General features: G+C 40.4%; 1 protein-coding gene across 6 annotated transcripts in view; it reads right to left on the bottom strand.

Moving 5' to 3' along the window:
* Window positions 1-25,458, bottom strand: part of PLEKHA1 (pleckstrin homology domain containing A1) — a 55,266-nt gene extending 29,808 nt beyond the window's left edge. For 3 of the 6 annotated variants that reach the window (XM_059398739.1, XM_059398742.1, XM_059398743.1), the window contains exons 1-4: window positions 25,129-25,216; window positions 10,663-10,823; window positions 5,683-5,739; window positions 3,435-3,480 (exon numbers count right to left, since the gene is read on the bottom strand). In XM_059398739.1, coding sequence (XP_059254722.1) covers window positions 3,435-3,480; window positions 5,683-5,739; window positions 10,663-10,803 — 244 coding nt within the window. In that variant the 5' untranslated portion in view covers window positions 10,804-10,823; window positions 25,129-25,216. Of the gene's footprint in view, window positions 1-3,434; window positions 3,481-5,682; window positions 5,740-10,662; window positions 10,824-16,128; window positions 16,271-25,128; window positions 25,217-25,244 lie in introns of those variants that run through there. The other 3 variants (XM_059398740.1, XM_059398741.1, XM_059398744.1) reach the window with 3 other exon arrangements.
* Between the last annotated feature and the right edge of the window lie 1,276 nt (window positions 25,459-26,734).

The following is a 26,734-nucleotide window of genomic DNA, read 5'->3' as shown; positions in this document are numbered from 1 at the left end:
ACTATCAAAGTGAACATACTGGATGCTCATGCAAACATGAGCCTGACTGCAAACAAATGTCATCTCACAACCCAGGAGCAACCTGAGGTATGGTTCCAATGCGGTTTGAATGCGGTTGCAGACCACATGGTGATGCGACCCTTTCCACATGCCTTCCTTGTCAATGTCTCTCTTCCCTCTGTTCTTTCTCTGTCCTCTTCCTGTAGTCGGATGGCAGACTTCCTTAAAGGAAGTCTAATTTTCTCATTTCTCATTTCTCTCTAATTTTCTCATTTCTCTCCTCACATCTTTGTCTCTGCTCTACTTTTAGATTTTGACTTTTTCTTTTGAGTTTTGCCATTGTCTTGTGTCCCTTCTCCTATTTGACAGTTCTCTCTCCTCAAATGTCATGTAATCTAGGGCTGTCTATTCATACTTTCAAAAACAAGGTACTAAAAAACTGATGGGAAGCTCTCCTGAAGATTTGTAGGGTTGCTAACTGCTGGACTTCACTACACAACGAACTCCTCTAGTAGAAATGCCCACAGGTCGGTACCTACAGCTCTCCTGTTTGGGGTAGGCAGACTCCCACCCCACTAGGCCTGGCTGCCCAGTGCTCCAGGACTGGACACAGGAAATGGGCAGATCTTCACTTAGTCCTCCTACCTTCAGTTTCATGCCTCAACCCTCTCCTACTCCCCAAGCACAGAGCGTATTTCTTTTTTTTTCCTTTTAAGTTTTTACTTATTTAGTAATGTCTATACCATCATGGGACTCGAACTCATGACCCCAAGATCAAGAGTCATGTGCTCCTCCAACAGAGCCAACCAGGCACCCTTCACTGATTCTATTTCTAAAGATAGTACACATGCCATTTTTTGCTGGGACGGTGGAAGGGCAGCTGCCTACGCTAGACAGAGAAGCAGGGACCAGAGGCTGTCCCTGACACAGACATTCAAACGTAGTCCCTGCTTTCAGTCCCTCCTCTTGCTGACTCCCCAGAAAGCACCCAGAACCTAGCTCCAGCTGGAGTTGGCGTGGTGGGCAGGACCCTGACCGGCCAGCCCTTCACTGGCTTTTGCTGCGACCTGCTAAGTTATTTTACATTCCTCCGCGCACTTCCCATCTGTCTACGCTGCAGATTACAGATGTCTGCCAGGTTCATCAAAGATGATTGGAGTGTTTCTTTTTCTCACTTGTTTTTGAGCAATCTGAGATGGAATGAAGGCAGGAGAGTCTTTATGTTGCCATTCTGAATGGAAGTTATGGCCTCTGCCTACTTCTCTGAAGGCTAGCATTTTAAGAATCTCTTTTCTATCCCCTCTAGTAGTAAAGACTAATAAACTACTGGCAAAACAAAACTCTTAATCTTTGACTCCCAAGTAAAATCACCCATTCTAAATACTCCAGCAAATGAACCTCACATCTATTACTATATAATCCTATTCCTTCAAACCATGGGTTTGAGATTTACATTAAAGACTTTCAGGAGTATAGGCTTTACACATTCCAAAACACAAAGTACTCTGTTACTCGACTTGCCCCCACTAGCTTTTCACTCACAAAGTCTGAGGGATTTTCCTATTTAGTAGCCAAAATTATAAATTTGTAATAAAAACATAAATTTTTTTTAGTTTCTTAATGGTGATAAAAGCCTTACAGAGAGGGGCGTCTGGGTGGCTCAGTAGGCTGGGGTCTCTGCCTTCGGCTCAGGTCATGATTCCAGAGTCCTAGAATTGAGCCCCGCATCGGGCTCTCTGCTTGTCAGGGAGTCTGCTTCCCTTCTCTCTCTCTGCCTGCCTCTCTGCCTACTTGTGAACTCTGTCAAGTAAATAAATAAAATCTTAAAAAAAAAATTTAAAAAGTCTTACAGAGGATTCTCTGAACAGCTACCTTACATCCTGCTCATATGCTGTTCTCTTGCTGGATGTACATGACTGCCACGAGCTGTTATCCCTACCACAATGCCTAAAGAAGAAACCTGCCCTTTACAAGCAAAAGAGAAAAAGGAACATTAACATCAACTCTACCACAAGAAGCATCTACTCTCACGTAAAGCACGCCAGTTGGCCACTCTGAAATGTCTTCCCATCACTAGGTTCCATGAACACGCTGAGGGCACACCAGCTCCCCCAGCTTCAACTACGACCCGCTATCATGGCAGGTTCCAAATTCCTCCATTCCTGATCTTCAGGCTCTATCCAGTCCTCGATTATCACCGCCACCACATTTCCACGTGTTGTTTCCCCACCACATCAAACTCCTCACTGAACATTTTACCCCATCCAGCTCTCCCTGACCCCTCATTTCCTTACCAGAAGTGAACCTACCGGAACCTCTCTCTTCCCGCACATCCAGGCACCAAGTCCCTTCACGTCTCCTGCTAGCGATGTCTGTCCTTCCTTCCACGGCCACCACCCAGATTCAGTCCGTTAAGGACTGTAGTTTGGGAGCCACTGAACTAATCTACCTGCATCAAAACTGTATCCATGCAAAAAAATTCCTTCACCTTATGTCAGCTTTCTAGATGCTAATTTCTCACCTCTTGTTTACACACACACGCACATGCACACGCACATCATTTGTCAACACGTTATACCCAGACTCCCACCTGCCCTTTTACTTTTCCGTCTGTCGCCATCCATTCCCGGCAGCTTCCCGGAGTGTTCCGGTGCCCAAAGACACCATGCTCTTCTCCTGTGCATGTCTCTGTCTCTGTGATCCCAACCCCATGTCTCCCCCATGGCAGAGGATGATCAAGGATAGTTGGTCACTGACTCCAGGTTCTCCTCACCCAGGGTGGTGGCTTCCCTTGACTCCCCAGTGAGGATGTGAAGCTCGTCTGTGGTTCTTTAACAGCTTGTACACCCCTTTCTCTGCTGACAGCAATAAATGCGATGATACTGCCAGCTACAGTGTCTGTGAGACAAGGAGCCTGTGAGGCTCTTAAGGGTGACGACTGCTTCTTATTGCTCTCCCAGCCCCAGGGCCAAGCAGAGTGTGCACACACTAGACATTCACTGCTTGCTTCACACATTCACTATCTGGATCAGACACCCTCGACTACCTCCACCCCCAAACTATAAACTCCTTAGCACCCACAAGCTGAAAATCAAATCCTTTCCATTATTTACACATTTATGATAGAATAATACAAGGTAGAAAGTTAAGAATTACTGGAAGTCTTGCTGGCGGTGATCACTATACATGGTAGCTAATGACCACATCCAAAGAAGGGAGGCGCTGGGACTGGGCTGGACACAGGAAAGAGGCTTCAGGGGCAGGGAGTTTTATTTCTTCACCCAGATGGTGGTTTCAAGGGAATTTCCCTTAGAATAATCCATTAACCCATAGGTTTGTGTTGTGTGGTTTTCGGGTACTGTTTTCTTTTACAGCATATTGTAATTATATTAGCCAAACTTTAGTTAACAAACATACAGAAAATGGCTACTTACCAAAACAGAACTCAGCCTTTGGCCTTAGCTTAGTTGCATCGCTAACCTAACAAAAAAGAGAAATGTGTCACTCTCTTCTTCATATGCTAGATAACCAACTTTAAATGCTGCATGAACGTGTACATGTATGATTTCCCAATAATAACATGTATTTAGCAAACAGATCTAAAATTAAACTTTTATGGCTACTGAGAAAGAACTGCAAATTAAACACAGAATATGGCTCCCAACTGTGAGATGTTTTAAACAAACGATACTTCATGTTCTTTCTGAATATTTACTCAAACAAAACGTGAAGTTGAAAGTAAACCATTAAAAGAACACACGGAAAAATTCATAGTTTAACATAATTTTCAAAATCCCCTCAGAATACTCTATAGAAACTATAAATTCTTTCCAAATTGCATATTTCTAAATTAGCTGTGAACCTTTAGAGATAATGACTATTGGTAAGGGGAAGACTGTAATTAACCAAGCCCCAAAATCCAGAAGGTATTAATCTGCAAGGAGGAAACAAAACCAAAATGGCACTGGATCCTCTTGTACATGAGAACATCTTGGGATAATGGGGCCACGCTGCTAAATGCAACACACGGCTTTCAGAAGGTGAAACAACTAGTTGCACCTGGTCGCTGTTACCCCCCCCCCCCCCCCCGTAATGAAGTAGCCTCTGAGAAGCCCATTCATGGCTATCACCACCTGCTGCCCAGTGATATCTCCTTGCAACATCTGTTTTGTACCTTCAAAAGCAATTCTAAGTCTGGGGTTCCTGACTGATCCCAACTACAAATTCACAGCTCTGAGTCACACTGGAATTTGTTGTTCCAGGAATAAATTCTGGAAAAGGGAGGCATATCTAACGCAGAGTACAAACTGTACAATTCAACCTTCGGGAAAGCTGTGGGACAGAGATTAAAGTCAACAGAAGTACACAGAGAAAGTTATATTTTAAAAGGGGAACAGAAGAGTTGGGAGGCAGATGGCCAGTCAGGCTTACTTGCTTAGTTAATACTTTATTTTTAAAAAGAGCTCCCATTTTTAAAAAGACCAGGTAACAAATGACTGAAAAGATACAAGCATATCGGCAATCTCTCCCTCAACTGCCTATTCCTCATCACTGCACGGAGAGTCAACAACCCCTGGCGGCATCCTTACCTCACAGCACACTTATGCTGCAGGCCAGCAAGAAGACGGGGGTCCTACAGTTTATTTCACAGTAGAATTTTATGCTTCCTTATAATAATCATTATAGAATTTAAACTCAAGGTACCTTAAGGCATTTATAAAATGTCTTAATTTACAGGGACAACTGAGGTATATTTAAACAATATTCATCTTTTGCAAATTAAATAATACGGTTTTAATTAAATAAATAATAAAAAAATGTTGCTCTTTAAATATGTAACCTTTTTGTGCATGGGCTGATTCTTTTTGTTGTTGTTGTCAACTAGAACAATATTGAGAACAAAGTACTTTGTCTATAAAACTGTCCTTTAAACAGAAGCACACTTGTAAACCTGTCTTCTGTTAAAGACCTTTGCTAAGAAATTCCAAAACATGCTTAATAGTATGCACACGCATATGACTCCATGCTACTCTTTCCATCTCCTAACTTAAGTCATCTACAAACATTATTTTGTATAAAAACTCCAGAGGTTTAGGTCCTCAACTTCTATCTCGGTTCCCAAAACACTGATAAAATCAAGGGGGGAAAAATACCTGAAAATACCAAACCTAAATTTTTTAAAAGAAAAATAGTATTATAAAAATTCCAGAAATATCAACAACAAGAAAAGAAAAATAAGAAGAAACAAAGTGAAATGAAGGAAAAACCATTGTTTCCTCATTAAGATGGTCCTTATTTTCTTCAAAATAAAACAAAAATAAAAAGTCAAAAGTAATGGCATTAAAAGTTGGAAACAGTTTAAATAAATACAGACTCAGAAAACATCTTCAGGTTTCCCAAAGATAGAACCTGTTAACTCATCTTTGTCCTTGTGATGCCCTTCCAATGTCCTGATGGCCCAATCACAGAAGTTAATGTTAACTTTTGCAATTAGCCACATACTCTTCCGAATTTTATAAAAGAACTTCCTACCTGTAGTGAGCAGGTACTATTTTCAACATGGTAGGACCCCAAACCTCATCACTAAATGACACAGAAAGGAAGCTGCTCTTTGATTATTCATACTCTCATTTAAAGGAATTTTAATTCAGGCATGAATATGAAACAATAGAGAAAAACTACCTTTGAAATGTAGGTAAGTTTAATGGCTCCCACACGTGATGATCCAGAAGGTAAGTTCTGGAAACAAATTATTAATATATAATTAAAATCCAACATTATTAATTTATTTTATATTATAATGTCCTAAATGTACTAGAAAAAGTTAAGAAATTAGATTTTTTAATATCACATTTTACAAATCAACTTTTTTAGTTCAAGTATTTACAAATCAAGTTGACAGTTGGATAACAAAACCAAACTCTATTTTGTCCCACCATAATGCATTCTATAACTAAAAGGCTATTTTTATCATTGTGGCCAAACTTTTCGTTAAAAGCCATAAACGCGGGGTTGTAACATGGTATCATATAGGGTTGTAGTAGAAAACAATGGTTTGGGAACTTGAACCAAGAACGTAACTATATAGGACCTAAATTTAAAAAGTAGCAAATAATTTATACTGTTAAGAATTTGAACCATTAACAAAGGTTTGTGAGCATTCTGTAATCAAATCAAAATTGTACTTTAATATATCATGTAATATAATAAACTGGATGGATTACAGAGGGTATTCTTTTTTTTTTTTTTTTTTTTTAAAGATTTTATTTATTTATTTGACAGAGAGAGATTACAAGTAGGCAGAGAGGCAGGCAGAGAGAGAGAGGAGAAAGCAGGCTCCCCGCTGAGCAGATAGCCTGATGCGGGACTCGATCCCAGGACCCTGGGATCATGACCTGAGCCGAAGGCAGCGGCTTAACCCACTGAGCCACCCAGGCGCCCTACAGAGGGTATTCTTACCAGATAAGCGAGTCTGGAAAAAAATAATCAAAGAATATAAAGGAAAACTCCGACAGAATATTTTAAAAGTAAAATTAAAACAATGTTAACATTGAAAGCTTCCTCCACTACAGATTAACCAAGATCAACTTTTTATCTAACTTTATGATTATGTACATTAAAAAGAAAAACCTTTGACTTTGCTTTATGAATGATTAGGAGGTACCTTTCTCAGACCTCTCTATAAGCTTACTGGAAACAATTAATTATATGAAAGCCGAGACATTTCAAAGACTTAATTAAGATTCCCAAACATAATTACTGGTTATTGTTGACAGGGACAGATCTTTTCAAAATTTACACTCCTATGTAAACTGCATTATGTTTCGCTTTAAACTATATACTACATTCAAGCTTCTAAATATAAACCATAAATATGTATACAAAATAACATTGTAATTTTTAAGGTATTCTGTTAAATTGTGTTCTTATATAAAATGTTTTACATTAAGAGGTTGCTTTGTTGTTGTTTTTAAATTTTGGATTAGTCAATGAAATGTTAAAATGCCTTCAAGACCTCCTAACTACTAAGTGATTTTCTTAAAATACTACTAACCTTCCATTCAGAAGTGTTATTTTTCTTTTAAATCCTCCAAAAATTTAATCTTTTAACTAGCTTAATACAGTTCTAAGCCCTGTATGAGGAAGAAAAATGAGAAGTATGTCATGGCCACATGACATGAAGGGTCATAGATTAAACAGTGCCACAGTATAGGGAAATGTAAGTAGCTAAGAGATAAAGAATATTCAAAATACCAAGTTTCTATGGATCAGTGAGATTATTGCCAAGTTCAACTACAAAAAAGTAGGTTTCAAAATCTGTTCCCTGAGAGTGAACAAGAAAGAATCAACTGGTGACTTTTAAGATAAAAAGGAGAATGAGCCATTTTTCTTATGAGTTCCTGCACTCCTTTTGCCAAAATACTTCTTTCAAGTTTCTTCAAAGTCACTTCCTGAACAGATACTCAATTATTTCATTTTCCACCATTACCCACACCCTCAACAAAATACAGAAAGCTCCAAATGGATCTCTAGTAATACACTAGAATGGGTTTTCTAACCAATGGTTAGTGGTAAAGAAAGGAAAACAGAAGGAGAACGGCTCTCTAGGACAGGTGAGCTAAACTGATTTTTCTTTCATATCAGGGTTATTATGACCAGCATAAGTGTGTTACAGTACCATAACACAAACAACTAGATTGAAGCAGATAGAACTTGTCATTTTTCAGTAGATCAAAATGGTGGTATACTGGCAATTTCATGTGGTTCAACCTAAGGTAATCATCCTAGCAAGACATTTTACTAAAGTTTTCATTAAGAGCTGTAAGTCCTAATACATTTAAAAATGACACAAAGCTAGTATACTGACGGCTAATCCACCAGCTGCAGAGTCGACTGTAAAAGATTCTTAACAGAATGAAAAGTTAAAACTTTTAAGAACCAAACAGAAAGACAGATTTAAAATTCTGTACTACATTTATAAAAACCAATGTGCTAATTACATCATGGAAATCTGGCTTTTTTTTTTTTAAGATTTTATTTATTTATTTGACAGACAGAGATCACAAGCAGGCAGAGAGGCAGGCAGAGAGAGAGGAGGAAGTAGGCTCCCTGCTGAGCAGACAGCCGGATGCAGGGGCTCGATCCCAGGACCCCAGGATCATGACCCAAGCCAAAGGCAGAGGCTTTAAGGTACTGAGCCACCTAGGCACCCCAAATCCGGCTTTTTAAAGAGTTCATGTTGGGGCACCTGGCTGGTCGAGTCAGAAGAGCACGTGACTCTTGATCTCGGGGTCATGAGCTCAAGCTCCATGCTGGGTGTAGAGTTCACTTAAATAAATAAACTTTTTTTTAAAGATTTTAATTTATTTGAGAGAGACAGAGAGAGCAAGCAAGTGAGCAGCAGTTAGTGGGAGAAGCAGACTCCCCACTGAGCAGGGAGCCCAATGCAGCACTCGATCCCAGGACCCTGGGATCATGACCTGAGCCAAAGAGACACAGCCAAAGAGACGCTTAATAGACTGAGCTACCCAGGTGTCCCAATAAACAAACTTCAAAAAAAAAAAAAAAAAAACCCTGAAACTCTTAAAAACAAAATATCAGTTCATGTGAGAAAGATCTAGCTGAGTGCAAACTTTTAACACACACTCTCCCGGCTACAGCCACAGGGCCCTATTCTCCACATAGGCACAGGCCTCCTTGCTTGGACTTCTTGCCTGGGCTATTCTGTGAGCACTGGAACACCCACTTCTCCAACTCCCAGCCAAAATCATATCCACCCTCTGGGTCAATTTTGAATGCTATGACCTCCATGAAGTCCGTTAACTCTGATTCCAAATTCATGTTTCCTTCGGTATAATAACAATAGTCCATTTTGTGCTCACCACCTTCTAGCTCTAAGTGGGAAATGCTGATAAAAGGATGACTTCTGAGGGGAGAACCTATTATTATGAAGAAAGAGAAACAACCAAGGAGCTTTAAATGCAATTAGGAAGAATCCGTATGTGTCAGTCGCCCAGATCTTGTGAAGAGAGACAAACCGGAAGAGCACTGGCCAGGACTCTGCAGTGGCTCGTGCAGATGAGGAGAACCAGAAACCAGGATCTAGTACCCAGCAGTGAGAGGGAGTCAAGTGGAATTGAGTTACTTTCCACTCTGCAAAAGACAGTTTGGGAGGGGACTGTGCCACAGATAAAACGGTGGAGTAATAAAGGGGAGAAATCTGATTTCTATAAAAAATACAAAAATAAATAAACATGGACTTTTGATTTCTGCTGACCTGCTCCTTCTTCCACGGACTCTGGCCCAGTAAGTAAAGATAATAATCATCGTAGTTGCACAGCCAGGTTACTACCACCCAAGAAAGGTGGTTACACCCAGAGATAAGGGAGTAAAACAGTGTCAGTAAGCTCTGTAAGAATAAGGACAGAGAGTAGACAGTTCCTAGGAAAAAGTATCAAAGTCAGAACTCAAATGATCTACACTGAATTAAAATACAAATTATCCTCTAAAATTTGAAAGGTCGTGTCTGGATAAAGGACTAAACTTACTTTATGGAGAAACAGGGACACAGTATAGGCAGCAGATACAAGCAAAGAGATTTTGGCTCACAGAAGAAATAATAACAAAAGTGTCTCAAATAGCACAAGTACTTTTTCATAATGTGTAATTGAACCAACAGCTAAAGTGAAGATCAGGGGTAGACAGGCTTCCTGCATTGAAGAGGAGGTGGAATTTGTACTATAGCCCTTACAACTTGAATTCTGTGTAAACAAATATAAATGCATTAGTACATAAGTATTTTGTCTAACCTGAAGTAAGTACAGGGTGGTAAAGAACATTAGATTGCTTCTCAGGGGGTCTAGTTCCTTCTCTGTGAAACAGAATGGAACCTCCCACCAGTCCCCACTCCTCCCTGAACTCCAAGTCCCTCAGCCACTAGACAGAATCAGCTTAGACGTTTGCTAGGGACTCAACCTTGCAACATCCATCCCAATTTGAATGAAGAGATTCACAGAGAGAGAAAACTTAAAACTACTCATTTAAGAAATAGTTTATATTTTTAAAGTTATAATAATAATTTATTTTGTGCCTTAATAAACTCTTGTTTACATACTCCAAAAAAAACTACTCATTAGATGATCTCTAATCCAAGGTCTTTCACAGATCTTAAAATGGAGATTCTAATTTTTAATTTATGACATTTCCCCAATGATTTGAAAAGCAACAATGAAATCCAAGTGGATTTCAATCCATGAATGGCATTACACGGCTGACTCTCAAATCTGTCACAACATGAAAGGGCTACACATGTGTACAAGAGTGGCAACTAGCTCAGGCAGTTTCTTTACCAAAGACAGCGGTCTCTATCCCAGAGACAGTATCTTAAATTTAAATGATTTCAGAATTTTCTACCAGGGACAGCATTTCTCGAGGGGGGTGGGACACATATACGCATGCACAAATAAACTTAGTTCCATCTGAAATTCAAGTAGGACAGCAGGGTTGAACATGCAGGACAGGAAGAATGCAGCCAGGAGAAATAAATCTAAACGTAGATTGTTTGGGAAAACAAATCCTAACAGCCATACAGTATATTAGCTATATTAATAATTAAAATTCTCGCGTGATTTGAAAAAAGGCGACCATCTGGATTTCACAAACCTGTGGGTTATCCATGTACCACACGAAACTATCTTCTCTGGTATCCAGTATGAAGTACCTTCGAAGGAACTTCCCACTGTTTTCATTTTCCTCGATGTCTAGAAAACCACAAATGCGATTCTGTCGATCCACATAAGGCATTTCTGAGCCTGAACATTACACTGTAAAACAAAACATTTGACAGTAAGTACTTCTCAGTGGACTTCAAACCGAAAATGTGCTATTTACAACTTGTTTAACAAAGAGCCTCCTTCCCAACCTGAGGTGGGGGACGTACATGTGGGTATGTACAAAGCATGGGCAAAACCACAAGCTTCTTGTGAGTGGTTACTAAGTACAGCTCTACACACTGCCTGGAACAGAGAAGAGCGGTTCACCTCCACTGCATTAACTGACCGACTTTTCTCCCCAAACACACCCAGATGAGCCCAAAAATTAGCTATCCAAACTTCAATTTCCTCACTTATAAGTCCAGATAATCTACCTTTCAGATTATTACAGAGTATTTTTAAGTTCACAGAAAAACAATTGCTAACACTTATTGGCCACTAACTAGATGCCAGGCTCTGTGCAAGGTTCTTTTCCACGCGTTTTCTCACGGAATCCTCAGAACAACCCCATCATAGGAATCATGTCCCCATTTCACAGATAAGACTCAACGCCCACAAGGGAAAGTGACTCTCAAAGATTAGAGAACCCAGATTCCCGGGCTCTAGAGCTCATATCTTAACATTTACACCACACTTTCTCTAAAGCTCTTTGAATTGCTACAACTAAAATGAATCATAGGAAAATTAACACCATGAAAAAGAGAGATAAGCAGTATTATGTGCCTCCTGAGGGAAGACACAAACATCACCTATGAAGTGAATATGTACTAAGGAAAAAAAAGTTTTTATCTGAATCGGATCCAGTCTCTAGATCTCCCTATGTCAAACTCCCAACTTACAGGAAATAAAGAACGCAGAGGAACATAGTAAACTGCACCACAGGGTTTCACTAAGCCAAAGCCAGACTGTGGGGAAACAGCAGGACAAACAGCCCAATTTCTTCAGTAAATAATTATGGGGAGGAAAAGAGAAGAGAGAAGTTACAGACTAAGAGACTTCAGAAACACATCATATTCTGATTCTTACAGTACTAAAATTTCTGTTGTACTGATTAGAGTTAAAAACCATGACTTGAGTAAAAAGCAGAGTTCCCAGCCAATTTTCTTCTCTAGAAATGGCACATATGTGACTCCATCCTCGTGGATGCAAGCTGCAGACTGTCCCTATTCCGGCTCTTCTAGAGCCGGCACCAACAGCTTTTGGCAGGCTGAATGTATATACATAACTAAGTCTCTACATAACGGCTCAAGGTTGTTTCACCCACAATGAAAATTCAATTAGAACACATCCTGATACACTGCGTATCTAAACACTACTCTGTATGCATCCAGAGCAGTAATAAGATACACCAAAAATTTTTAAACAAAATTATCCACTAAGGTCATGTATGTGTGTTGTTATAAATCTGGCACTTCAAGAAGATAATTCCTTTAATGAACTTACCCAACATTTTTAAAATTTCTAAAATGTGATCAAAACTTGGAAAATTAATACACTATACTAACGTACAGGCACACCTCATTTTTTTGTGCTTCACTTTACTGCACTTCCAGACACTGTGTTTTTTACAAACTGGAAGTTTGTGGCAAACCTTACATGGAGCCAAGTCTACTGGCACCGTTTTTCTAACAGCATCTGTTCACTTGGTGTCTGTGTGGCACACCTGGGTGATTCTCACAATATTTCAAATCTTTTCATTATTATAATATTTGTCCTGGTGACCTGTGATCAGCGATTATGACTCGCTGAAAGCACAAATGATGGTTAGCATTTTCTTAGCAAGAAAGGGTTTTTAAATTAAGATATGTACATTGTTTTCTTTAGATGTAATCTTGTTGTACACTTAACAGACTACAATATAGTGTGAAAGTAACTTTTATATGCACAGGAAAACCAAAAAATTCATTTGACTTGCTTTATTTTGGTATTTGCTTTATTGTAGTAGTCTGGAGCCTAACCCACATACCGTCCAGGTGTACCTGTATCCAACAGTAAAAAACTAACCACCTGAGTGGTGCCATGAGGACAGACACACACCAAAGGAATAGTCCTGAGACCCTGGACAAACCCATACCTACATGGCCAACTGATTTTTAACAAAGGTGCCAACGTCATGCAACGGGGAAGATTTGACCCCTCGTCACACTACATGAAAATTAACTCAAAATAGATTAACAGTCTGAATGTAAGATAGCTAAAACCATACTTTAAGAAAACATGGAGGCTGATATTCATGACCTTGGATTTGGCAATGAATTATTAGATATGACATCAAAAATATGAACAACAAAAGAAAAAATAAGCTAAACTGGACTTCATAAAAACTAAAAGCTTTTTTTTTTTCTTTGAGAGAGAGAGTGTGCAACCAGGGTAGGGAAGGGAAGAGAGAAACTTAAGCAGACGCTGCACTGAGCTAGAGCCCAACACTGCGCTCAATCTCAGGACCCCAAGACCACAACATGAGCTGAAACCAAGAGTCAGACGCTTAGCCCACTGTGCCACCCAGGAGCCCCAAAACTAAAAGCTGTTTTGCATCAAAGAACATCAAGAAAATGAAAAAAGAATCTACAGAATGGGAGTAAATATTCACAAATTATGTACCTGACAAAGGTCTAGTATCTAGAATATATAAATAGCTCTTATAATTCAATAATAAACAATCCAAATAAAAAATAGGCAAGGACTTGAAAAGACAATTTGCCCAAAGAAGATACACAAATGGCCAAACAGAACACAAAAGATGCTCAGTATCATTACATTTCCCTGTAATTAGGGAAATGTAAATCAAAACCACGGTGAGATACTACTTTATACCCACCAGGATGGTGATAATTAAAAGAAAGTAACAAGTGTTAGCAAAGATGTGGAAAAACTGGAACCCCTCACACTAAAATGGTACAAGAGCTGTGTAAAACAGTTTAGTAGTTCTTCTAAAGTTGAACACAGAAATACCATACAACTCAGCATTTCCACTCCTAGATATACACCCAAAAGAAGTGATAACAGCTACTCATAAATATTAATAGCAGCACTGTTCACAATAGCCAAGAAGTGGAAACAACCCACATGCTTGTCAACAGGTGAATAGTTAAACATGTGATCCATCCAACACAGATACAGAAAAGAATGAAGTAGTGATATAATAATCCAATAAAAAGTCCAGAATATTTTATAAAAATAGAGAACATGATATGTATTATGATATATACTGAAATGCAAATGACCTAGAAAACCCCAATCTATGGGGCACCTGGGTGGCTCAGTCATTAAGTGGCTGCCTTTGGCTCAGGTCCTGAGACGTCCTGGGATCTAACCCCGTGTCAGGCTCCCGGCTAAGCAGGGAGCCTGCTTCTCCTTCTCCCTCTGCCTGCTGCTCCCCCTATTTATGTTCCCTCTATGTTTCAAATAAATAAATAAGTAGCCAAGTCTTTTTCCCAAAGAATGGAGTAGGATTACTTACAATATTTGATTTTAAGACTTACAAAAATGCTATAGCAATAAAGACAATGTAGGACAGATTCGGGGAAAAAAAAAGAAGAAGAAGATAAATCAGTGGAACAGCTTAGAATACAGAAACAGACTCTTACATATATATTGTCAGTTGATTTTCAACAAAGATGCCAAGGCAATTCCACAGGGAAAGAATAGTCTTTTCAACAAATGGTGCTAGAACAATTAGGTATTTATGTGGGAAAAAATGTAACAAAATTAATCACAGACCTAACACAAAAGCTACAACAATAAAGCTTCTAAAAAATATATAGGAGAAAGTGTTCATGACCTTGGGAGTACACAAAGATTTCTTAATTAAGACACAAAGAGGATGAGCAATATCCTAGTTATTATATTGGACTTAAAAAAATTAAAAACTGCTCTTTGAAAGACACTGTTAAACCAAAAGACAAGTCACAGGATGAGAAAAATATTCAGTACATATATGTCTATCAAATAACTGATATCAAAGAACAGGCAAGAAATTATTATAATTCAATAGTAAGAGAAGTGACTAAACAGGAAAATGGCAAAAAAACCAAACCCTGAAAAGACAAATAGTAACAAATAGTCAACGAAGACACAAAGAGTAAGCAAGCACATGAAAAGATGTTCACGATTATTAGTCAGGAAAGTACTGCAAATACAAACCATGAGATATCCCAACAAACCTAATAGAATGGCTAAACCAAAAACAAGCCAAAAAACACCAAACCTGACAATATCAAATGCGGACAAGAATGTGGAACAAGTGGGTGCCTGAGTGGCTCAGTGGGTTAAGCCGCTGCCTTCGGCTCAGGTCATGATCCCAGGATCCTGGGATCGAGTCCCGCATCGGGCTCTCTGCTCAGCGGGGAGCCTGCTTCCTCCTCTCTCTCTCTCTGCCTACCTCTCTGTCTACTTGTGATCTTTGTCTGTCAAATGAATAAATAAAATCTTTAAAAAAAAAAAAAAAGAATGTGGAACAAGTGAACTCCCTCTAATACGTTGCTGGTGGGAATGCAAAATGGTACAGCAACTTGGATGAACAATTTTCACAGTTTCTCATAAAGTTAAACATACCACTACAATATGACCCAGCAATCCTACTGTGAACTGAAAGCTGTGTTTGCACAAAAATCTGTACAAATGTCTACAGCAACATTACTTTTAACTGGTAAAAAGCAGAAACAACCCAAATGTCCCTTGACCCATAAACGAATAAACTGTGGTACAACCAATATGATGGAACACTGCTTAGCAATACAAAGGAACAAACCACAGATACATACAACCTAAGTAAATCTTGAATCTACCGTCGCTAAGTGAAAGAAGCCAGACCAAAAAGGCTATTGGGACAGGGAACAAACCAGTAAATGAAGGGAGGGGCTGGTAATTTTTGTAGTGATGGAACTGTTCTGCATCTTAATTGTGCTGGGATGTATCCTTACGCAATGCATTCATCAAAACTCAGGCCCAGAGTTTACCACAGAGTAAACTCTACTGCATACGAGTTAAAAAACAAAACAAACTACAGTGCTAAAAGACAGAACAGAATTGCTAGGGCTTGAGGGGCACCTGGGTGGCTCAGTTGGTTAAGTGTCTAGCTCTTGGTTTCGGTTCAGGTCATGAGATCGAGCTCTGCACAGAGCTCCCTCTGCACTCAGTGGAGTGTGTGCTGGAGATTCTCTCCCTTTGCCCCTCCCCCTCCTCTCTCTCTCTAAAATAATAAATAATAAATATTGGGAAAAAAAAGAATTGCTAGGGCTTGGGATAAGGAAAAGGACCACAAAGGAACATAAATCAAATATTTTTGATGATGTAACTGTTGTGTATCCTGATTGTGATGGAGCTTACACAACTATATGCGCATGTTAAAACTTACAGAGGGGCGCCTGGGTGGCTCAGTGGGTTAAAGCCTCTGCCTTCAGCTCAGGTCATGATCTCAGGGTCCTGGGATCGAGCCCCACATCAGGCTCTCTGCTCAGCGGGGAGCCTGCTTCCTCCTCTCTCTCTGCCTGCTTCTGTGCCTACTTGTGATCTCTGTCTGTCAAATAAATAAATAAAATCTTTAAAAAAAAAAAAAACTTACAGAACTGTGCCCTAAAATGAGTACAATTTACTGTATGTAAATTATACATCAATAATCCTAAATTTTAAAAAGATATCATATACACTCTCCAAATGGCTAAAATTAAGCTAAATGACAACATGAAATGTTGTCAAAGATGTGGCACATCCAGAATTTCTGCACTGTTGATGGGAATGTAAAATGATACAACCACTCTGGGGAAAGTTCTGGCAATAAAACCAAAATAATACACCTAACCTCTGACCCAGCCATTCCATTCCCAGGTATTAATGCAAGAGAAATGAAAACATATATTTATGCAATGACTAATTCACTAATATTTAGAGCAGTTTTATTTCTAATAGCCTCAAACTAGAAACAACCCAAATGTTCATCAACACATGGAGATAAATAAAACGTAATTTGTCTATACAATGAAGTGCATTCTACTGTGTAAAGGAACTACAGCCACATGCCACAATATAATCAAAACTCATCAAACTGTAAGCTTTAAACGGATAGTTTATTGTATGTAACTTAAAGTTCCAAAAAGTTAAGTTAAAAAATCCAGTAGCAATAAAAAATTTATTGATAAAACTGACCATGCATCACTTTTTTAAAAAAGCTTTTGCATGGCAAAAACCTGATAAGCAAAATCAAAACCGGTAGAAAATATTTACAACTTACATCATCATAAAGGGCTCATCTCCTTAGCATTTAAAGAGCTTGCAAAAAAAGTCAAGGGAAATATATCAGAAGTTCAAGAGAAAAATGGGCAAAATCCATGAACAGATATTCTGCAAAAAAGATATTAAAATGGCCCTTAAAAATAAAAAGATGCTTGACTTCATTCATAATAAGAAAAATCTCAAAATAATAGAGATACAGTAGGCATTGCCACGGACACCATAAAAAAAAAAAAAGGTAAGCAGACTTCATGTGCCTAAGAACATGATAGTACTTACAAAACACCTCTGAAAATAAAATGCCTGAATCTGACCCAAACCTCTAGATCTAATACCAACTGACAGGGAACACAAAAAAACAGGGAGAGAACATGTTAAACCATACCACGGGTATTCAAATAGCAAAATCCAATCTCTCACTCTTTCTCAAGTAAATAAAATCTTTAAAAAATGTTTTAAATAAGCTTTGAAAACACTGACATATTTAAGAAAACTGATATTAGGGGGCGCCTGGATGGTTCAGTCGTTAGGCATCCGCCTTCAGCTCAGGTCATGATCCCGGGGTCCTGGGATCGAGCCCTGCATCTGGCTCGCTGCTTGGCAGGGAGTCCGCTTCTCCCTCTCCCTCTGCCCCTGCTTGTGTTCCCTCTCCAGCTGTCTCTCTCTCTCTCTCTGTGTATGTGTCAGATAAATGAATGAAATCTTTAAAAAGAAAAGACAACTGGTATTAGCATACTGCCTAACTATATTAAGAAAATGGGTCTTTATTTTCAGTGTGATAATGTTATTATGGTTATGTCACCAAGAAAATGAATCCTTATCAGAGGTATCTACTGATACATAAAATAGTACCTGCATAATCTAGGGGTAGGGAATGAAGGAGGCATGGCCTGGCCTGATAGTTGTTGGAACTACTTGATGGGTTCTATAGTTATACAATCCTAGGCTTCTGTGGATGTTCACAACCCTTCACAATGGAAAAAAATCTGTGTTAGAGAGATACCATTTCTCACCTATCAAACTGGCCAAAAGTCAAAAGCCTGCCAATACACTATATTGGTGAAGTTATTAGAACTCAGGGACTCTTACATTGCTCATGAAAAGGCAAAATGGTGCAACCCTATTGAGATGAATACAGCACTATTTAACAAAATCACACATGCATTTACCCCATAACCCAGTAATCCCACTTGGTATTATTAATTCTGAAACCATTTTCAGTTTTAGTGTTCATAAACTAAATGAAGTAATGTTCGTATCTGTTCATGTATTTTGCCCATGCCCTAGGTGAGCTCACTTGTTTACCTAAGTCTACATACAGATGGCTTCCAACAGCTATCTCTAGCTCTGGACATCCAGCTGAACTGCAGACTCATGTATACAACTGTCTACATATCTACTTACTTATCTAACAGACATCTCAAACTTAAACAAACAGCATCAACCATTCCCCCTTAGAAACCTGTTGTCTCGGTCTTCCCCATCTCAATAAACAACCACTCCCTTCTTCCAGCTGTTCAGGCAAAATATCTTAGAGTCAGACTGGAATGAATCTTCTTTCTCTCTCATTACACATCCAACAGATCAGCAAATCCTATTGGTTCCATCTTGTAAATATCCAGAATCCCACTACTTCTGATCACTTACACTGCTGCCACTGTGGTCCAAGCCACCATCATCTCTCAGCTAGCTGACTGTTCCTTGCTTCTGTCCTTGCCTCCTTCACTCTAGTCTCAACACAGCTGAGTGATTCCATTAAGACATATATTTAAGTGTTTATTCAGTAAACCCGTATTACTACTGGCCATGCACTGTTCCAAATATTTAAATATTAGCTTAATACTTAGAATAACTTTACAAATGAAAAACAAAGCACAGGAAATTTTAAAAATTACTTGCCCAAGGTCACAGGTTTAGGAAATGGCACAGCTCAGATTCAAACCAAAGGAGTCTAGTTCTGGAGCCCAGATTCTTCAATACTAGGTAACGTCACCCTGTCCAAAACTCTTTAACTTTACTTATTAGAATTACCGAGGGATTGTTAAAAATCCTGATGCCAAGGCTGGACACCCCCCATCCCAATTAAATCAGAAACTCTGGAGCCGGGGGGGGGGGGGGGGACCTGGCTGGCTCAGTCAGAAACAGATGTGACTGCTGAGCTCAAGGGTTCTAAGTTTGAGCCCTAGGTTGAGTGTTTAAATTATTTAAATAAATAAAAATTAAAAAAAAAAAGACACTCTAGAGATGAGATCTAGACATTAGTACCTTTTTCAATCTCCCCAGATTAATTCTAATGTTCAGCCAAGTTTAAGAACCATTGTTTCAATGTGATCTCATCTCATTCAAGTAAAAAACCAAAGCCCTTACAAAGACATACAGGCTTCACCTACATGCCCCATACCTTATCCCAGTTCCCCCTTGGTCACTCATCTGGCTACTGGACTCCCTACTATGTCAGACAAGCTTCCCAATCAGGGCCTTTGAACTCAAATAGACCTTCTCAGAGAAAGAGTGACACCCTATCTTGACACTATCTAAAATTGCAAATGTGAACTGTACTGCTGTACTGTCCTGTCTCCCTTTCCAACTTTATTCTCCTTGGCATTTGGGGCTAACAAACAATATCATTTACTTATTTACCTGTTTCTTGTCTGTTTCCCCACACTCGAATTGTAGGCTCCACAAGAGCAGTGATTTTTTTTTTTTTTTTTGGATTTACTATTGTTTCTTCAATGCTTAAAACGGTGCCTGCTACATGGAAGGCACTCAATAACTATTTGTTGAATGAAGTATTAAGGAGTCCATAATGATTCCAACAAATACTTTCTTCCTCCACAATGGTTTTATTCAAGTATAATCAGCACAGAGTGTTATGTTAGTTTCAAGTATACAATATGGTGATTCAACAATTCTATACATTACTCAGTGCTCACAGCAGTCAGTGTACTCTTCACGCCCTTCACCTACTTTACCCCACCCACGCCCACCTCCCCTCTAGCAACCACCAGTTTGTTCCCTGTATTTAAAAACCTGGGGTTTTTTTCTTCGTTCATTTACTTTGCATCTTAAATTCCACATGAGTGAAATCATACGGTATTTGTCTTTACCAGACTGACTTATTTCACTTAGCATTATACCCTCTAGATCCATCCGTGTTTTTGCAATGAATATTAATATTACAGTTTCTAGACAGAAAGCTAGCCGTTAGACAAGAAATCCTTTGGCAGATTTAACTAACTGGTTTGCTTAGCCGATGGAAAGTAAAAGTTTCAAACACTATATTTCTATTTGTATTTATATATTTAGTAAACCTGATATGAGGCAAGAATAGATAAAAGTATATTATTAAAACCTTTCCCCAAATGTATCCTCACTCTAAGGTATAGTTAGATCATACAATCAGCCATCAATTAACATTTTCACAGTTAATACATCATCAGTCAGGACCCAGAGAGTAAGTCAAAAAATCAAAACAAAACAAAAATCACGGAGACACAGACAAAAAAAAGGAAAAATTAAATTCTGCACAGTGAGATGGCACTAGGCTCACAGGGCTTCACTATTATTTTTAACCATTGTTGAGTGGGACTAGCCTTGTTGTCCCAAATTTGCTATCAAGCTCAAAGCTGAGGATATACAGACATCAAGGATCAAACATCTGGGAAACCCAGCACTGACACCCCTTCCCTCACAAACATACCACTGAGGACTCTGGCACCATAATCAACACTTTACCGTCACTTGATAGAAACATTTGACAGAAGAGAGGGAAAAAATTTGAAGGCTTCCAAGTCTTCAGGGAGAAGACACGGAAAGGAAGGAGGTATTTACCCCAAAACAATGGCAGGAGCCCTCTAAGAGAATCACCAAGAAGAGTTTACACGTAGGAGAGACTGGCATCCCATTCTTCAGTTCAATGTCTACTTAAGAAGCAGACTGAGTCTGATCTGTACCTATTTGAGCAGGGGGACAAAAAAAATTAACAAGAAATGTAAGGGCACAAAAAGGGGCACAGATTTATGCAGCTAGCATACCACCCGCTTCGTATCACAAGGAAGTGAGTTTCCAGTGGGTTAAGTGGAAGCTGCAGGAGGTAGCTAGACTTGAGCTGTCTTGCCGTTATCAAAAAATCTGGCTATGGAAAGAAAAGATCCCCAAAGTACCTCACCCCCACACAAACTCCTAGGAACCAGGGGGTGGGACTGACAGGTCACGGACAAGGAGGTTGCCGTATAGGCCCAAAGCAAATTTCAAATCCAGGAATTAGGGGCACTGGGGAGTCTCTCTGTGAGAGCTCACCAAAAATTCCAGTGCAGATGCCTATCAGTGGACATCAATGGCTTGCCATCGCTAATCAAAAGAGGGCTTTAACAGCACCCAGTAAGATAGACTTGTCCTTTTCCATTTTTCTTCTTACAAGTCCCTGACCAAGTAGATCCCAGAAGAGGAAAGAGAAAGAGGAATTCTGGGAGCATACCACAATTCCTCCCCAGTCCAAGTATTTTAAGTAATAAGTGCCCAACACTGGGGTAGGGGAGGAACTTGAAATTGACTAGGAGACTGAAAGTTTAAACTGAAAGAGAAAGACTAGAGTTTTAATAGCTGTAAATGATGGAAAAGCTCTCATTTGTCCGTGATATGATGAGCGGGGAGAAAGGGGAAAGAGGAAGACCCTACATATCACCGTTCAAAGCAGTGAATGGTGAAAAATAAAATTGTCTTCTGTTTGTTTTCACCAAGCTCAGACTACTCAATAACCTGATGATACAGGGAACATCATCACTGTCCTTAGTAATGAGAGGAAACACCAGACATGAAAATTCCCATGGGGGATTTACTGTACTGGGTAAGATGCTACATTAGAAGTCCTCTGAGATTGCTTCTAGTTCTAAGTGCCTGAGATTGTCCTTTCTTCAAGGGATTGTCCTTTCTTCACAGAATCCAGAGTTCAATGGTTAAACTGTAAGAGGCTAGACTATATAAAAGGGTAAAACCACAACTTTTTTAAAAATAAAACTGTCAGACTGACAATAATAAGATTTCCATAGGAAAAAATACTTAAGACTCAAAGGTTTATTTAATGCTAAAAAAATCCCAACTGATACTGATTTTCTTTTACAGTCAAAAGACATTTCAATTTAAATTCTGATACAAAATCCTCAAAAACACTCTTTCCCTGCATTCAAAGCAATTCAACTAATCAAAAGGCTTATAAAAATAAATAGCAAATATGTTTGCTTAAATATCTTCTAGGAATTAATTATAAGCTGAAATATTCTTTATTACAGAGCAGCTACTAGGAGAAAATATTACTCAGAGTTCAATGGTTTAATGTTACTAAGCATAACTGAGTCCTACTGCTATAACAAGTATCAACATGAATTTTTATTTTTAAATAAAAACATCCCATATTTTTATGTTTCTAAAAATAATTAAGCATTACAGACAAGCATCTAAAACCACCAGAAGTTTCTGCCCTAAGAATTCTTTGATACCATGTTAATACCTTTCTAAATGCTGTGTACCTACAAATGGTGAAAATAATTAACTCGGTTTTAATATTTATTTCCTACTGAAACCATTTTATTATATTATTGCAGATCAGAAATATGAGAATCTGGAAATTTAAAATCAAAATTTACTATTAACAAAAGCAAAATGCTCAAGCATGTGAAGAAGTAGTACTTCTCTATTACTTCAGCCCAAAGCTGAGGCAGTTACCACTACTATGACATTTGAAGTTTTCAATCTCATGAAAGCAGAGTGTTAACTGTTATCTCATCTGAATAATTACTATACTGTATTCAGAAAATGATCTCTCTTCATTCTTAAATGACAGAATTATTTAAACAAGAACAACAACTTAACATCTAGCAATATTTCAGTATCGAAGTCAAACTTAAATTACACTAATAAATTATTTCATAGATTTCACTCTGGGTTACAAGTTATCATACAGTCAAATTAACTGGAAGTTTTATGGTAGGACTATAAAAACTTTGAGGCTTAAGTGAGTCTTTTGTTTTGTTTTGAAGCTGCATTAGATATTTCTAGAGGAAAAGCCTCTACAAAAATATAAAATGCTTCCATCTTTCCCAAATATTTTCCGAGGAGAATTCAATATTGCCACATCCTATATGTTAACAACAAACAGGGGAGGACTGCCCATAGTGGCTTTTTAAAGAAAATATCCCAGTGCTATTCTCAAAGTCCTTAAACATTTCTAAAAAGGTCCTTCCGGCTTATGAACTCATAGCAGTTTCCTAACAATTGTATACTTATCCTGTTTTACTGTCTCTATGGGTCTAGGACAAACTCAAATTGACACACCACCTCTCTTTCCTATTTTGCTACATTGCTAAAAGAGGAGAATAAAAAGATACAAACCTGTTACTTCCCTCCTCCCCAAAGCAACCATAAAACTAGTAACTAGCAAGATAAAGTGCCATGTGAAGCCGTTTCGGCACATATAAATCACATCTTCTTAAGTCACAGAAGTTACCCACTACTTAACCACAAAAAGCAAATTCGAAGCTATATCCCTTGATACTCCTTGATACGGCTCTCTCTTCAAGAGAAGCCCATCAATGGATATTCTGTGGGGTTTATAGCACTATAAAATAAATTAACCATTAACTCAAATTCTGCTAAGCTCAGACATTCTTGTTTAAATACATAAACATTCTAAGATGTAATCTTCCTTGGGAAGATTTGGTTAAGATGAGGATTATTTGAAGAAACTCTATTTGGGGAAATATTTTTTGCCACAAGTGTATTAATATGAAAATGAGGAATATGAAACGTTACAGGCATTTTAGTCAGAATTAATCTATTTTTGAAATAATAGTTCTTCAAGTCCTTCACATTACGAAGAAAAACGTAGCTTTACAGAATGATTTTCTTCAAGTTTCTCTCCGATTCATATAAAGCTTAGCCAAATTTCGCTGTAAAAAGTGTTTCAATGGCATTAAACTCACATAGAAAGTATGCAAGCTGAGTCCTTGGCGGGGTAATAAAGCAGACTGATCAGTAGCTCTAAGATAAAAGACAATGGTTATAAACCTCAGAGAGCACTACTTGTTCCAGTCATTAAACACACAGGAAATAAGATTTTCTAGTTAGAAAACTAATTCACAAAGGCGATGACTTCATTAAAGCAAAGAAAGTCCTGCTGAAACAGACAGCAATCAATCGTAAAGTAAGAAAGCGAGTATTCTAGGGCTGGTAGGGGGAAAGGGAGAGAAAAATGGCACAAATTGCGTTGCATATTTCTTCCCCGAACCTCCTCTCACATCTGCCGCCCCAACAGAACAATCCAGTGCCCCGCGAAGGGCAGATGCTCTGCTTTGGGACTCAGCGTAACTAGAATTCGACAAAGGCTATAAAGGCTGTAAATAACAGGACCGTTTTCACCCTGACAACACTTTCCCTCCTGATGATCTATCCAGGAGGGTCAACAGAAAGCATCTGAAATAAACCACAAACCACTCAGGACCTCCCCAAGGCGCTGCGGCGGGCAGCTGGCCACGAGGCTGAAAGACCAGGGCTCTTTCTGCTGGCCTCCCTGGTCCTACCTGCGTGACCTTGGGCAAGTCACTTTCAACGCTCGCACTGGTCATCCGCACCATTAAGGTGCGAAGGTAAAGCATGATTCTGAGGCACAGGGCGGAGTCGACTGCTGACTCCGCGAGCCCTAAAGTGAAAGCGCAGGAAGACAGTAGAGAACGATGCCCAAGGCAGTGGAGCCCCCCGGGGCACAGCCCTGGAGTCGAGCCACGCCGACAGGCGTCGCCCGCCGGGAATCCCCGGACAGCTGTCCCTCGCAGGGCGCCCGGGAGCAGCGCGCGACCGTCCTTTCCAGCAGAGCCCCGGACCAGCTCGTCGGCGACCCCGATCGCCGCCCGCCTCCCCGCCCTCCCCCGCCGGACGCCGCCGAGGGCTGAGGTCAGGAAAACAATAAAAAGGAGTCGCGGGAAGAGGACGCCGCCCCCTCCCGCCGCCCCGGAGCCCGCGAGCAGGTGAGCCGGCGCCGCGGCCTCGCCCAGGTGCAGCCGCGCGCGGCGGACACACGGGGAGAGGGGCCGCGGGGCAGCCCGGGACCCTGCGTCGCCCGCCGCCCCGCACTCACCAGCGCCCGCCGGCCCCTCGGCGGACGCGCGGCCGCCTCCCTGCTCGCCTCAGTCGGCGCGGCGCTCCCGGAGCCCGGCCCCGCCCACCCCGCCCCGGTGCGGCCGCGCTCCTCACGCCCAACTTCACGTCGGCCCTCGGCCCGCAGCACTCGCGCAGCCGCGGCCGCGGCTCCCACAGGCACCGAACTGCCGGAGTGGCGCCCACGACGGCCCGTCCACACACTGCGCACGCGTGCCCGCGCCGCCTCAGCCCCCAGACGGCCGCCGAGATTCCGGAGCCGGCACTCCCAGCCCGCGGAGACTACAAGTCCCGGCACGCCCCGCGCGGATCCCTGCGGCGTGGCGGGCCGGGCATCGGGCGTCTTCCTGGTTCCAGAGGAGGTGGCCTGGGCGCGTCGGGGCGGGCTGCGCGCGGAGCTCTGGGCCCCTGCGCTGCGGCGCCTCCTGGGATTGGTAGTCTTTGAGGATGGAGGGGCTTGGTTCGGAGCGGGGCGGGAGGCGCGGGGGAGGAACTGGGAGTTCTCTGATGTCATCTCCTAGAGCTTCGCAGCCCAGGAATCTTTAAAAATAGGCTTCGTTCGTTTGCGGATAATTCGTTTACGAGCTGGTCCATAATCAGTCCGGGAAGTATAAATTCGCAGGCTCCTGTGTGACCTGAAGGAAAACGCTTTACAGCTCTGCGCGCCAACTCTTCGCTCATAACCATTTCTGCCTAGAACTATTAGCGCCACCTCCTACTTTATAGGACAGGGAGCTTGGAGAAACTTAAGGAAGGATGGATTCAGATTCTTTCCGGAAAGATGAACCATAAATATGTAGTCTCATGACTATTCATAAAAATTTAACATATTTGTTGAGCACTTACAATTTGCCAAATCCCGTGACAGGCACTAGGTGTACATATGAGAACAAGACAGACACCATCCTGCCCTCTTGGAGCCTGCGATCCGTGAGGGGGGAACTAGTCCTCAAACAAGATGATTTTAGATTTCAAGTCAATGAAGAAATGGCACGAGTTAAAGAGATGGAAGAGAAGGCAGTCGGGGAAGTCTCTCTGGGGAAGTAATATTTGAGCTGAAACCTGCAAAATGCGAATTACTTAGACATGCAAAGAGCTGGGAAAGAATTATATGCCACGCCCTTCACATGCATGGCACACACTAGGCTCTCAATAAATACTTGTTCTGTCTCTGTCCTTTTCCTTCCTTCGGCATGCACAGCTTTAGATCACAGCCTTCACCCCTCAAAATCTTTATCAACGTTTTTCAGAACATGCTTGCTATGTGAAGATGTAGAGGAGACAGGTCGACGTGCAGTGGTAGGACAGGCTATGGGGCTGCTGAGACAGAAAACACCAGGTAAATTCTGATGACCTGGTAACATGGCAGAATCCGGATTCCTTATCTTTGTGAACTGGGTTAAAAGTCTGGGCACTCAGCCTGGCCTCTTGACTCCATTCTGGTTATGAGGCAGAAAATTGGATTTGGAATTTGTCTTTATTAGGATCCTAAAGATACTGTCTCATCTGAATCAAAGGAGAAGTGGAAAACAACCCTACACTCACCTGTGGAGATGTACCTGTGTGACCTTAGGCAGAGGGTGACA

Source organism: Mustela nigripes, chromosome 4 (genome assembly GCF_022355385.1).
Source record: "Mustela nigripes isolate SB6536 chromosome 4, MUSNIG.SB6536, whole genome shotgun sequence".
In the NCBI taxonomy this organism is placed as follows: Eukaryota; Metazoa; Chordata; class Mammalia; order Carnivora; family Mustelidae; genus Mustela; species Mustela nigripes.
The sequence above is the reverse complement of the archived record's forward strand: the minus strand, read 5'-3'. Positions and strand labels throughout refer to the sequence as shown.